Source organism: Aquarana catesbeiana, linkage group LG08, assembly GCF_042186555.1.
Source record: "Aquarana catesbeiana isolate 2022-GZ linkage group LG08, ASM4218655v1, whole genome shotgun sequence".
Taxonomy (NCBI): Eukaryota; Metazoa; Chordata; class Amphibia; order Anura; family Ranidae; genus Aquarana; species Aquarana catesbeiana.
In genome coordinates, this window is record NC_133331.1 from 288,912,235 (window position 1) to 288,926,813 (window position 14,579).

Sequence of the window (14,579 nt, forward strand, 5' to 3'; positions counted from 1 at the left end):
AGTCTCTATGGAAGACAGGAAGTGATGTGACATACAGACAGGAAGTCTCTATGGATGACAAGAAGTGATGTCACATACAGACAGGAAGTCTGTATGGAAGACAGGAAGTGATGTCACATACAGACAGGAAGATCTGGGTGAGAGGTGAGTCGGGAGAAAGTAGAGAGGAGACATTGTTGGAACTTGCAGCAGAGGAGGTAATAAGATCTTATTATTATACAGGATTTATATGGCGCCAACAGTTTGTTCAGCACTTTACAACATGAGGGCAGACAGTACAGTTACAATACAGGAGGAATCGGAGGGCCCGGCTCATTAGAGCTTACAATCTAATGCCGCGTACACACGGTCGGACTTTCTGGCAGAAAAAAGTCAGACGGAATCTTTTCATCGGATATTCCGATCGTGTGTGTGTCTCATCTGACTTTTTTTTAGAAAATTCTGATGGACCTAGAAATAGAACATGTTTTAAATATTTCCGACGGAACCAATTCCTATCGGGAAAACTGCTCGTCTGTATGCTAGTCCGATGGACCAAAAACGACACATGCTCTAAAGCAAGTACTAGTCCCATCGTACGTGTTGTACGTCACCGCATTCTGGACGGTCGGACTTTGGTATGATCGCATGTAGGCAAGACAGTTTCAGCGGAACTCCGTTGAAAAAAACTTCGGAGTTTATTTCGATGTGTGTACGCGGCATTAGAATATTGTTTTCTATTTACACCCAGTAACCCCCCCGTCATGTTCTGTCCTCTTCCTCCATAGTCACTGTGATGTCTTTTATCTCCAGCAGATGATGATACACACATATATAGTGTGGAAACCTAGATTAACCCCTTCAGGGTCAGAACATTCCCCAACTTATGGGGCCGGAATATTTCCTTCTTTTAGTAGTTAAATTCTAGTAATATGTTCCTCTAAACAAACAGCACTGACAATAAATAGACGAGACAATGACCATCCTGACCATATATGGCCTACAAAGGGCAATTATTACACCACACAGGCAGATTAACCCCTTCAGGATCAGAACGTTCCCCCAGTTACGGGGCCGGAACATTGTCTTCATTTTGTTGGTGTGTCACCTTTCCCACCAATCAAATCACCTTCTCACCTCCTAAGTCTATACTAACTGACTATATGACTTTTATTAGTAGTGGGGGATGCGGGGGGGGGGGGAGATTGAACAAATGTTTTATTATATATTCAGAGTGGAAACATCGGGGCTGATAATATTGTTGTTAAATAAGAGTAAAAAGAGGAGGATGAGGAGTATGGTGTGATGAAGCAGCTTTCTGAAGGACACAAGGACATCATGATGGAGCAATCAAGTAACAGAAACCCACCAGAGAGATGTCCCCGTCCTCTGTATTCCCGAGTTTCCTCAAAGGAAGATCACACCATCCCTCACCATCATCAGGTAGATGAGTAGTAATTATGAATAGTTATGACTTATACACAATCATGTTTGTTACAATAAATGTTTTATTATATATTCAGAGTGGAAACCTTGAGGATTATAATAGTGTTAATAAAGAAGAGTACAAGCAAGAGGACAAGGAATATGGTGTAATGAAGGAGCTTTCAGATGGACACAAGGATATGATGGAGCCACCTAATAACATAAACCCACCAGAGAGATGTCCTCGTCCTCTGTATTCCCGGGATTCCACACAGGAAGATCACACCATCCCCCACCATCATCAGGTAGATGAGGAACAATCACTGATAGTATCATTAGGATCTGTACATTATCTGCATTGTTACAATTGATGTTATTTTTATTATATATTCAGAGTGGAAACCTGAGAGATTCTAAAGTTGAGGTTAAAGAAGAGATAAAAGAGGAGGATGATGAGGATGGGGTGATGGAGGAGTCAGAGTTTCCTAAAGAACACAAAGATCTGTACCAGGACACCATGGTGGAGTCATCCGGCTACAGGAACCCACCAGAGAGATGTCCCCGTACTCTGTATTCCCGGGATTCCACACAGGAAGGTCACACCATCTCTCACCATCATCAGGTAGATGATGAACAATCACTGGTAGTTATACATTATGCACAAGCATGTGTGTTACAATAAATGTTTTATAATATATTGCAGATTGAAAACCTCGGGAATGATAATATTTTTGTCAAAGAAGAGTTTAAAGAGGAGGATGAGGAGGATGGAGTTATGGAGAAGTTTTCAGAAGGACACAAGGATATTATGGAGCTGCCTAGTAACAGAAACCCACCAGAGAGATGTCCCCGTCCTCTGTATTCCCGGGATTCCACACAGGAAGATCACACCATCCCTCACTGTTACAAGGTTGGTGGGACGGAGAATCTAGAACATACACTTACAGTGACAATGTGTGAATTTTTTATGTGATCTCACAATATTAAAGCTCTTATTTTACAGATGATATTCTCTCTCATTTTCTTGGTTTAGAGTGGAGATCCAATTGATATAGAATTTGAGGTTAAAGCAGAAGAAGAAGAGACGTATGTGAGGGATGATCAGCAGCCTATGGAGAAGGATGGAATAACGGGGACATTTATAGAGGAGGACACTCCTACAGAGATCAGCACAGGTGGGTCATTAACACTAAATCCATTCCTCCACCTATACTTCTCACTGATTGGTCTAGAGTAGGGCGGGGACTGGGTGATATCAGCCTGTAATACCCTGGTCACTTTCCTGAGCTGTGTTCCCTGTCCTGTATTCCTGTATTTCTCTCAGATAATCTTCCTTCTCTGTGCTGCAGACACAATTTATGTATCTAGACTGGATTTATGGAGATTCTGGGGTTCAGCTGGCAGCAAAATGTTGACTCTCACTATAGGCATTGCTCAACCTAGGCATCAGTGGCATGTGTATTGGGTCTTCTGCCCCATGCCAGGGTATAGCAGGATCTCTATCTTTGTAATTCTTCTGGGGTCACTTGCTCTGTTTTCTTTCCTTGCTGTTCCTGGGTGGAGGGATATGTCTGTATAGTCTCAGACCCAAGTCACTGAGTGCAGTCTCAGGACATGGGAGGCAGCGTTGTGGGACCTCTGCAACTTGTCTCCAGTAAATATTTAAGTTTCTACTGATTTCTGAACATCAATATTATGAATCCTGACCCTTCACTATATAATTTATATTGTACATTACATACTCCGGACCCCTGCACTATATACTCTATGTTGTACATTACATACTCCTGACCCCTGCACTATATACTTTATGTTGTTCATTACATACTCCTGACCCCTGCACTATATACTCTATGTTGTTCATTACATACTCCTGACCCCTGCACTATATACTTTATGTTGTACGTTATATACTCCTGACCCCTGCACTATATACTCTATGTTTTTTATTACATAATTCTGATACTATATAGTCCTATCTAGATAAAAAAGGTGTATATTCACAGCCTATATCACACCACTCAGCGCCAGTTAAGTCCTACCACTCTCCAGCAGAAAAAAACATCAATACGAAAACTTTCTAATTCACTTTACAGTGTATGAGAATAGTACTAAGCAGCTGTTTAAAAAAAGGCAAAATATAAAACAGTAGTATAAAAAGATAACAGTCCAATTCCTGTAATGATCAGATACTAAAACCGCGCTAATCTAAAAATAGAGCGAATATCGTGTGGCCAACACCACATCAAAAACAGTCTTTGTGTGTAGTGATGATAAAGGAAACAGTTTAAAATGTTGTAGGTGATTATCAATGATTGTCCAAGTGTGCACCTTCCACCAAACTCTCGTATTTTCACCGCGTGAAGCAAACTCCCCCAAGGGGTCTAAACTCACCAGAATCCTCTAATGAAAGGGCCATAAGGCAAAGTGTTCCTCAACCAATTAGAATTGTATCCTCACCATCCACAGAGTTCCAAAGGTACAAGGGGCTCCAAAAAACGTCATAAAATACAAGGAGGAGTACACATAGCATAATCCTGTTTATTTAGATGAATAACCCATATGCCAAAGAAACCCCCTTATATCAAACTACGTACACAGTAAATATATCGATCGAGCAAACAAGAAATCAAATGAGCTCTGTCACTGTTTCTGGTGTCCAACGAGTCAGCGTGTGTTTCCCTGCAGACGCCACGATCGCTTACTAGTACAGGGCCATCTGTCGATGGAACGTCACTTCCTGGAGACGTCGTGTGGGTCATGTCCAAAGTCCCGGCCCGCGGGCCAATCGCGGCCCGCATTTCGCTTTTATTTGGACATATATATCTTTTGTGGCCCCCAAAGATCTCCCAGCGCCGGGGCCACAAAGGATGTATATGACTTGGTGGGGACAGGGAGAAGGCGGGACGAGTGCCGTACACACACAGGAGAATTTCCTGTTCATGGGCAGCCTCTGTAATAGGAAGTCCCGTCTACGGCGCTGCCATTGGACGACTGTTCTGTCCATCAAAGGAGTCAGAACTTTCTATTAAAGAGGCCGCGGTGTATACAGGAGATTCTCCTGTAGGTAGTCTTTGGCAGTTGTGAGTGCATTCCTGGCAATGGTGGGTGCATTCCTGGCAATGGTGGGTGCATTCCTGCAATGGTGGGTGCATTCCTGGCAATGGTGGGTGCATTCCTGGCAATGGTAAGTGCATTCCCGGCAATGGTGGGTGCATTCCTGGCAATGGTAAGTGCATTCCCGGCAATGGTGGGTGCATTCCTGGCAATGGTGGGTGCATTCCTGGCAATGGTGGGTGCATTCCTGGCAATGGTAAGTGCATTCCCGGCAATGGTGGGTGTGTTCCCGGCAATTGTGGGTGCATTCCTGGCAATGGCGGGTGCATTCCTGGCAATGGTGGGTGCATTCCTGGCAATGGTGGGTGTGTTCCCGGCAATGATAAGTGCGTTCCCGGCAATGGTGGGTGCATTCCCGGCAATGGTGGGTGCATTCCTGGCAATGGTAAGTGCATTCCCGGCAATGGTGGGTGCATTCCTGGCAATGGTGAGTGCATTCCTGGCAATGGTGGGTGTGTTCCCGGCAATGATAAGTGCGTTCCCGGCAATGGTGGGTGCATTCCCGGCAATGGTGAGTGCATTCCCGGCAATGGTGGGTGCATTCCTGGCAATGGTAAGTGCATTCCCGGCAATGGTGGGTGCATTCCCGGCAATGGTGGGTGCATTCCTGGCAATGGTGAGTGCATTCCTGCAATGGTGGGTGCATTCCCGGCAATGGTGGGTGCATTCCCGGCAATGGTGGGTGCATTCCCGGAAATGGTGGGTGCATTCCTGGCAATGGTAAGTGCATTCCTGGCAATGGTGGGTGCATTCCTGGCAATGGTGAGTGCATTCCCGGCAATGGTGGGTGCATTCCTGGCAATGGTGGGTGCATTCCCGGCAATGGTGAGTGCATTCCCGGCAATGGTGGGTGCATTCCCGGCAATGGTGGGTGCATTCCTGGCAATGGTGAGTGCATTCCTGCAATGGTGGGTGCATTCCCGGCAATGGTGGGTGCATTCCCGGCAATGGTGGGTGCATTCCCGGCAATGGTGGGTGCATTCCCGGCAATGGTCAGTGCATTCCTGGCAATGGTGAGTGCATTCCTGGCAATGGTGGGTGCATTCCTGGCAATGGTGGGTGCTGCATTCCAGGCAATGGTGGGTGCATTCCTGGCAATGGTGGGTGCTGCATTCCAGGCAATGGTGGGTGCTGCATTCCTGGCAATGGTGAGTGCATTCCTGGCAATGGTGGGTGCATTCCTGGCAATGGTGGGTGCTGCATTCCTGGCAATGGTGGGTGCATTCCTGGCAATGGTGGGTGCTGCATTCCAGGCAATGGTGGGTGCTGCATTCCTGGCAATGGTGAGTGCATTTCTGGCAATGGTGGGTGCATTTCTGGCAATGGTGGGTGCTGCATTCCTGGCAATGGTGGGTCTGCAGATGGGCACTTGTGAGGCTGCAGATGGGCACTGACCCTTATTTTGCTTCACTGTTCTTTATTTAAAATTTAATTTTTTTTCCTGAAACTTCCCTCTTAAAGTGAAGGTGCGTGCTCTATGCCAATAAATACGGTAAATCCAAATAATACGTCTGAGCTCATCTCTTTACTCACACACAGCCACAAAGGCAGGAGAATTCTTGTTGGGTCGTGTATTAGTGCTCGGACGAACAAACACCCCAAATTTTAATGGTTTAAAGAATGTCAGGCAAAATGGTCGGCCCTCACGCATGTTCACTTCACCAAATCTGGCCCTCTATAAATAAAAGTTTGGACACCCCTGATCTAAATAAACAGGATTACGCTATGTGCACTTTTCCTTGTATTTTATGATGTTTTTTGGAGCCCCTTGTAACTTTGGAACTCTGTGGATGGTGAGGATACAGTTCTAATTGGTTGAGGAACACTTTGCCTTATGGAGGTTCCTGGTGAGTTTAACCCCTTGGGGGAGTGTGCTTCACGCGGTGAAAATACGAGAGTTTGGTGGAAGGTGCACACTTGGACAATCGTTGATAATCACCTACAACATTTTAAACTGTTTCCTTTATCATCACTACACACAAAGACTGTTTTTGATGTGGTGTTGGCCACACGATATTCGCTCTATTTTTAGATTAGCGCGGTTTTAGTATCTGATCATTACAGGAATTGGACTGTTATCTTTTTATACTACTGTTTTATATAAAGTCCTATCAGTTGTATCTTATACAATATGTTGTACATTACATAGTCCTGACTTCTGCTCTCTCCCCTCTACCCACTGCTATATATACACATAATATTACATAGTTACATAGTAGGTGAGGTTGAAAAAAGACACAAGTCCATCAAGTCCAACCTATGTGTGTGATTATGTGTCAGTATTACATTGTATATCCCTGTATATTGCGGTCATTCAGGTGATTATCTAATAGTTTCTTGAAGCTATCAATGCTCCCCGCTGAGACCACCGCCTGTGGAAGGGAATTCCACATCCTTGCCGCTCTTACAGTAAAGAACCCTCTACATAGTTTAAGGTTAAACCTCTTTTCTTCTAATTGTAATGAGTGGCCACGAGTCTTATTAAACTCTCTTCTGCGAAAAAGTTTTATCCCTATTGTGGGGTCACCAGTACAGTATTTGTAAATTGAAATCATATCCCCTCTCAAGCGTCTCTTCTCCAGAGAGAATAAGTTCAGTGCTCGCAACCTTTACTCATAACTAAGATCTTCCAGACCCTTTATTAGCTTTGTTGCCCTTCTTTGTACTCGCTCCATTTCCAGTACGTCCCTCCTGAGGACTGGTGCCCAGAACTGGACAGCATACTCCAGGTGCGGCCGGACCAGAGTCTTGTAGAGCGGGAGAATTATCGTTTTATCTCTGCAGTTGATCCCCCTTTTAATGCATGCCAATATTCTGTTTGCTTTATTAGCAGCAGCTTGGCATTGCATGCCATTGCTGAGCCTATCATCCACTAGGACCCCCAGGTCCTTTTCCATCCTAGATTCCCCCAGAGGTTCTCCCCCCAGTGTATAGATTGCATTCATATTTTTGCCACCCAAATGCATTATTTTACATTTTTCTACATTGAACCTCATTTGCCATCTAGTCGCCCACCCCATTAATTTGTTCAGGTCTTTTTGCAAGATTTCCACATCCTGCAGAGAAGTTATTGCCCTGCTTAGCTTAGTATCGTCTGCAAATACAGAAATTGAACTGTTTATCCCATCCTCCAGATCGTTTATAAACAAATTAAATAGGATTGGTCCCAGCACAGAACCCTGGGGGACCCCACTACCCACCCCTGACCATTCTGAGTACTCCCCATTTATCACCACCCTCTGAACTCGCCCTTGTAGCCAGTTTTCAATCCATGTACTCACCCTATGGTCCATGCCAACGGACCCTATTTTGTACAGTAAACGTTTATGGGGAACTGTGTCAAATGCTTTCTCTTTTGTTACACCCATTTCCTACCAGCTGGACATTTTATATCTGATGATGTGATTGGAGCACAGACTTTTACATGTTGATAATAATGTGATAACATCCTCCAACTTTGGAACCTTAAACAGAAAGTGATAATGAGGGAGGAGTCAATAACCCAATGATGGTGGTCTTCAGGATCAGTCCAGTCTTCATCTTGGTTGTTCTCCCCCATCCTCACTCTCTGACCTCTGGTGGGGCTCAGCCCCGCTGTTATTCATGACTAAATCATGGACTAAATAAGGAAGTGCAGGACTTCTTGTGTTGGGAAGATGGCAATGAGTGATAGAGGGGGAGGGGACACTCGTCCTATAATCCCCTCATCACTGTCACTCCTATAAAAGACAGTTCTCATTGTTTCCTCACTCTCTGACTAAGGTCCATGAATAAGGAAATGAACTGGTAGGAGATCAGAGGACCCATTTACTAGTTACCTTGAGGGGGGAATTGTAAGATCCTCAGAGACAAAGCTGCCTGATGTGGGCGGAGTCCTGGTTTAGGGGAACCAATCTGCTCATGTCTAGTAATAATCTTTGTATTTCTATTTTAGTAGATGGATGGGAGATGAGGAAAACCTCAGAGGATTGTCTCACTTTGTCTCCAGACTGTAAAGTAGAAGATGAGGACATCACACAGTATAGTCCAGGAGAAAACCCGACTACCTCAAATGTCCATCCGGCACCACACAGTGTAGATGGACCATCGTATTCCTCTTATCCTGAGGAACCTCAGACTGTGAGGGACGGTGCCGGACCATCGTATTCCTCTTATCCTGAGGAACCTCAGACTGTGAGGGACGGTGCCGGACCATCGTATTCCTCTTATCCTGAGGAACCTCAGACTGTGAGGGACGGTGCCGGACCATCGTATTCCTCTTATCCTGAGGCACCTCAGACTGTGAGGGACGGTGCCGGACCATCGTATTCCTCTTATCCTGAGGAACCTCAGACTGTGAGGGACGGTGCCGTCCTTCCAACAGATAAGAGGTTTTCCTGTACTGAGTGCAGGAAGTGTTTCCATTCTGAATCTGGTCTTAATATGCATAAAAAGTGTCATACAGGTGAGAAGCCACATTCCTGTTCTGAGTGCGGGAAATGTTTTTCAGCGAAGTCGCTTCTTCTCAGACATCAGAGGTCGCACACGGGTGAGAAGCCGTATTCCTGTCCTGAGTGTGGGAAATGTTTTGTACAGAAATCAGAACTTCTCAGACATCAGAGGTCTCACACAGGTGAGAAGCCGTATTCCTGTCCTGAGTGCGGGAAATGTTTTTCAGATAAGTCAGATCTTTACACACATCAGAGGTTGCACACGGGTGAGAAGCTGTATTCCTGTCCTGAGTGCGGGAAATGTTTTTCATTTGAGTCACGTCTTCTCAAACATCAAAGGTCACACACAGGTGAGAAGCCATATTGCTGTCCTGAGTGCGGGAAATGTTTTTCAGATAAGTCGTATCTTTCCACACATCAGAGGTCGCACACGGGTGAGAAGCCGTATTGCTGTCCTGAGTGCGGGAAATGTTTTTCAGATAAGTCGTACCTTTCCACACATCAAAGGTTTCACACGGGTGAGAAGCCATATTCCTGTCCTGAGTGCGGGAAATGTTTTTCAGATAAGTCCAGTCTTTCCTATCATCAGAAATCACACACGGGTGAGAAGCCGTATTCCTGTCCTGAGTGCGGGAAATGTTTTTTAGTCAAGTCGCTTCTTGTCAGACATCAGAGGTTGCACACGGGTGATAAGCCGTATTCCTGTCCTGAGTGCGGGAAATGTTTTGTACAGAAATCAGAACTTGTCACACATCAGAGGTCACACACGGGTGAGAAGCCGTATTCCTGTCCTGAGTGCGGGAAATGTTTTTCACGGAAGCCCAATCTTGACAGACATCAGGGAACTCACACGGGTGAGAAGCCGTATTCCTGTCCTAAGTGCGGGAAATGTTTTTCACGGAAGCCCAATCTTGACAGACATCAGGGAACTCACACGGGTGAAAAGCCGTATTCCTGTCCGGAGTGCGGTAAATGTTTTTCACGGAAGCCCAATCTTGACAGACATCAGGGAACTCACACGGGTGAAAAGCCGTATTCCTGTCCGGAGTGCGGTAAATGTTTTTCACGGAAGCCCAATCTTGACAGACATCAGGGAACTCACACGGGTGAAAAGCCGTATTCCTGTCCGGAGTGCGGTAAATGTTTTCCACGGAAGTCCAATCTTTACACACATCAGAGATTGCACATGGACGAGAAGCCACCTTCCTGTCCTGAGTGAGGGAATTGTTCCTCACCTAAGTCCTGTCTTCCTGTACATCAGGGGTCCCACACAACCCTCGAGGTGTATTAGTGCCTTGAGTGCGGGAAATATCTTGTATATGAATGTTGCTGGACATGTGGGGAAGAAGCACACCCTGATATACACCTCAGATATACTCCATGGCTGATCTTCATCATGGAAGAAACAGTTGATAAGGAGATCAGAGATCACCAAAGACATGGATGAAGTGTTGTACCGTGTTGGCCATTGATAGCAGTAGAAAAATAAAAATGGAGTCATTACCTTTCATTGGCTGAGTACATTTTGTGGTAGAAACTCTTGCAAGAGGTCTGTTTCCTCAAGTCGTCTTTCAGGACGAAACACGTTAACCCCGCTACTTAAAAGGCAGTCCTCTAGGCCTTTTAAAATAAAAATGGAGTCATTACCTCTCATTGGCTGAGTACATTTTGTCGTGTAAACTTTTTATTCAATAGAAAAAAAAGACCTTTTTTTAATTGCTTTTAAGTGTAAATATGAGATGTGAGGTCTTTTTGACCCCAGATCTCACATTGAAGAGGTCCTGTCATGCTTGTTTTCTATTACAAGGGATGTTTACATGCCTTGTAATAGGAATAAAAGTGATCCAAATTTTTTTTTGAAATTTTATAAGGACAGTGTAAAAAAAAAAAAAAAAAAATAAAGAAATGTTTTTTTAATTAAAGCGCCCCGTCCTGCCGAGCTCGCGTGTAGAAGCGAACGCATACGTAAGTCGCGCCCGCGTAAAAAAACGATGTTCAAACCACACATGTGAGGTATGGCCACGATCGGTAGAGCGAGAGCAATAATAATTCTAGCCCTAGACCACCTCTGTAACTCAAAACCGGTAACCTGTAGAAATGTTTAAACGTCGCCTATGGAGATTATTAAGTGTCAAAGTTTGTAGCCATTCCACGAGCGGGCGCAATTTTGAAGTGTGACATGTTGGGTATCAATTTACTCGGCGTAACATTATCAAAAAGATTGGGCTAACTTTACCGTTTTCTTATTTTTTCATTTAAAAGAATATATTTTTTTCTCCAAAAAATTGCGTTACATAGTTAGTCAGGTTGAAAAAAGACACAAGTCCATCCAGTTCAACCATAAAAAAATGAATAAATAAAGTAAAAAATATCGTACAATCCCATATACCCAATTCTATACCCACAGTTTATCCAGAGGAAGGCAAAAGACCGCTGCGCAAATACGGTGTGACTTAAAGTATTGCCATTTTATTCTCTAGGGTGTCTGTGGGGAAAAAAAAATATATATATATATATATATATAATGTTTGGGGATTCTAAGTAATTTTCTAGCAAAAAGAAACAGATTTTAACTTGTAAACAACAAGTGTCAGAAATAGGCTTGGTCCTCCACCCCAAACTCGCTCATCCATGTCTTTATGGACCTTGCTTTGTGCACTGGTCCAAATCATTTGGTGGAGGGGGATTATGGTGTGGGGTTGTATTTCAGGGGTTGGGTTTGGCCCCTTAGTTCCAGTGAAGGGAACTCTTAAGGTGTCAGCATACCAAGACATTTTGGACAATGTCATGCTCCCAACTTTGTGGGAACAGTTTGGGGATGACCCCTTCATGTTCCAACATGACTGCTAACCAGTGCACAAAGCAAGGTCCATAAAGACATGAATGCAGGCCAGTCAAGTTCCTCCACCCCAAACTCGCTCATCCATGTCTTTATGGACCTTGCTTTGTGCACTGGTCCAAATCATTTGGCGGAGGGGGGATTATGGTGTGGGGGTTGTTTTTCAGAGGTTGGGCTTGGCCCCTTAGTTCCAGTGAAGGGAACTCTTAAGGCGTCAGCATACCAAGACATTTTGGACAATTTCATGCTCCCGACTTTGTGGGAACAGTTTGGGGACGGCCCCTTCCTGTTCCAACATGACTGCCCACCAGTGAATAAAGCAAGGTCCATACAGACATGGATGAGCGAGTTTGAGGTGGAGGATCTTGTCCTCACCTCAACCAGATAGAACACCTTTGGGATGAATTAGAGCGGAGACTGCGAGCCAGGCCTTCTTGTCCAACAGGCCTGGTCTCACAAATGCGCTTCTGGAAGAATGGTCAAACATTCCCATAGACACACTCCTAAACCTTGTGGACGGCCTTCCCAGAAGAGTTGAAGCTGTTATAGCTGCAAAGGTTGGGCCAACTCAATATTGAACCCTACGGACTAAGACCGGGATGCCATTAAAGTTCATGTGTGTGTAAGGGCAGGCAATACTTTTGGCAATATAGTGTATAAGTATATACAGTACATACACACACACAGCACAAGTAGGGTTGCCATCTGTCTGATTTTCTCCTGGACAGTCCGTTTTTTGATACAGAAAAAGTTTTATTACAAAAAAATGATCAAATTAGTTCAACAAAGAAATGGTTACATCAAAACATAGCTTAAAGAAAGAGATCCCAGCAGAGCGAATGTGATTAAAATGCTAACTGAAGTCCTTAAGTTCTTGAAGAAGAGGGCTTAATACTCCAGAATGTAGTACTTGATGGGCTATAACCCGAACAACCCAAACTTGTTGACAAAAAATTCAAAACAGTGCAACTGGGAGAGAATGGGTGCCTATATACTTAAGTATATGTAGCGGTGTCCCCAACCTCTAGAGGCCTGATGGTGACCTCCAGAGTCAGGGAGAGCTGACATTGCTCCTCAGGGTGCAGGTTACTAGGCATGGTGGGTGTAGTGCAAGATAAAATGATGGGCGCCAGTCACTTTTAAAAATGAACAAAGAGAGTTTTATTTTGCTTAACAAGAACTTGGGGAGAGAGTTTTAGGGCACAGGACACCCTTAGGCAAATTGACAGACTCGTCAGACACAAATAGGACTAGACAGACAGCGATACAAGAAAAGGGCCTTTAAGCTGAATACAGCAATCTTTATTCCTATAGCAACACTTCACTCACAGTATCCCACTGTAGATCTTCAAGCTATATACATGTGTGAAGGGGGGACTGACATATATACAGATGTGAGGGAGGGACTGACATGTATACGGGAGTGAAGGGGGCTGACATATATACAGGAGTGAGGGGGCTGACATATATACAGCTGTGTTTGGGGGGGCTGACATATATACAGGTGTGAGGGGGGACTGACATATATATAGGTGTGAGGGGGGACTGACATATATACAGGTGTGAGGGGGACTGACATATATGCAGGTGTGAGGGGGACTGACATATATACAGGAGTGAGGGGAGGGCTGACAGATATACAGGTGCGAGGGGGGACTGACATATGTACAGGAGTAGGGAGGAGCTTCGAGTACGATCGCATGTTCCACCGTTCGGCGAATTGCGAACGTTATGGGCCAAATTCAAGTGGTGCGTCATGGCCCATAGTTTACTGCGGCATCGCAGTGCATTGCTGGCTGATGATTGGCCAAGCATGCACTATGACCCGCATGTTTGGCCAATCACAGCGCCGTCTGTACAGAGAGCCGTAATTGGCCAAAGCCAGGGTGGCTTTGGCCAATTATGGCTCAGGGGGTTTAGTACACGCCCCACACTATATAAGGCCGCCTGCACGTCAGCCCTGTGTAGTGTGTTCCGGCGTTTAGAGAGAGAGAGAGACAGTGTCATTTGATTTAAGTTAGATAGAGTAGGCAGGTGAGTCAGTTAGCTGCACTTACAGTGTATTTTGTATATATATATGCATCCTAGGTGTTGTGTATATATACACTGTATTCAGTTTAGCTAGATCCGTTCCTGTTATTCTCTTCCTACTGACAGGCAGGTAGGTGTTTTTACAGTATTTACAGCTACATGAAGAACATTGCTGGTGTTCTTCTGATCCTATTAGTACCACAGGCAGGCAGCTACAGTATATACAGTTAGTGTAGTGCGTCCTCTGCACAGTGTGCACCTAAAGCTACCTGAAGAAAATTGGTGGTGTTCTGATCCTATTAGTACCGCAGGCAGCTGCAGTATTTACAGTTAGTGTACTGTGTCCTCTGCACAGTGTTCACCTAAAGCTACATGAAGACAATTGGTGGTGTTCTTCTGATCCTATTAGTACCACAGGCAGCTGCAGTATTTACAGTTAGTGTAATGCGTCCTCTGCACAGTGTGCACCTAAAGCTACCTGAAGACAATTGCTGGTGTTCTCATACTAATAATACTACAGGCAGTTGATTCTGCTAGCATCCCAGCTTTGTGCAGCTACATCTCACTGCAGGCCATTAGTATGTCTGGAAGGCCAACAAGGAGAGGCAGGCAGTCACAAGCCAATAAAAGAGGGCAAGCAGGCTCTGTGTCTAGAGGCAACAGTGCTGGTCGTGGAGACGGTGCATCCTCATCAGCACGTGGCCGTGGGACACGCTTGTCCTTTTTTTTGTCAGCTGGCCGTGTTGAGCCGCAACATG

General features: G+C 44.9%; 2 protein-coding genes across 2 annotated transcripts in view; one reads left to right on the forward strand and one right to left on the reverse strand.

Moving 5' to 3' along the window:
- Positions 1 to 14,579, reverse strand: part of LOC141106783 (uncharacterized) — a 258,502-nt gene that overhangs the window by 160,186 nt on the left and 83,737 nt on the right.
- LOC141104685 (uncharacterized) lies at positions 96 to 10,559 on the forward strand. Its single transcript, XM_073594353.1, has 6 exons — positions 96 to 197; positions 1,253 to 1,422; positions 1,503 to 1,709; positions 2,108 to 2,314; positions 2,438 to 2,579; positions 8,456 to 10,559. The coding sequence occupies exons 2-6, from the start codon at positions 1,285 to 1,287 to the stop codon at positions 10,168 to 10,170; spliced, it is 2,409 nt and encodes an 802-aa protein (XP_073450454.1). The 5' UTR covers positions 96 to 197; positions 1,253 to 1,284; the 3' UTR covers positions 10,171 to 10,559.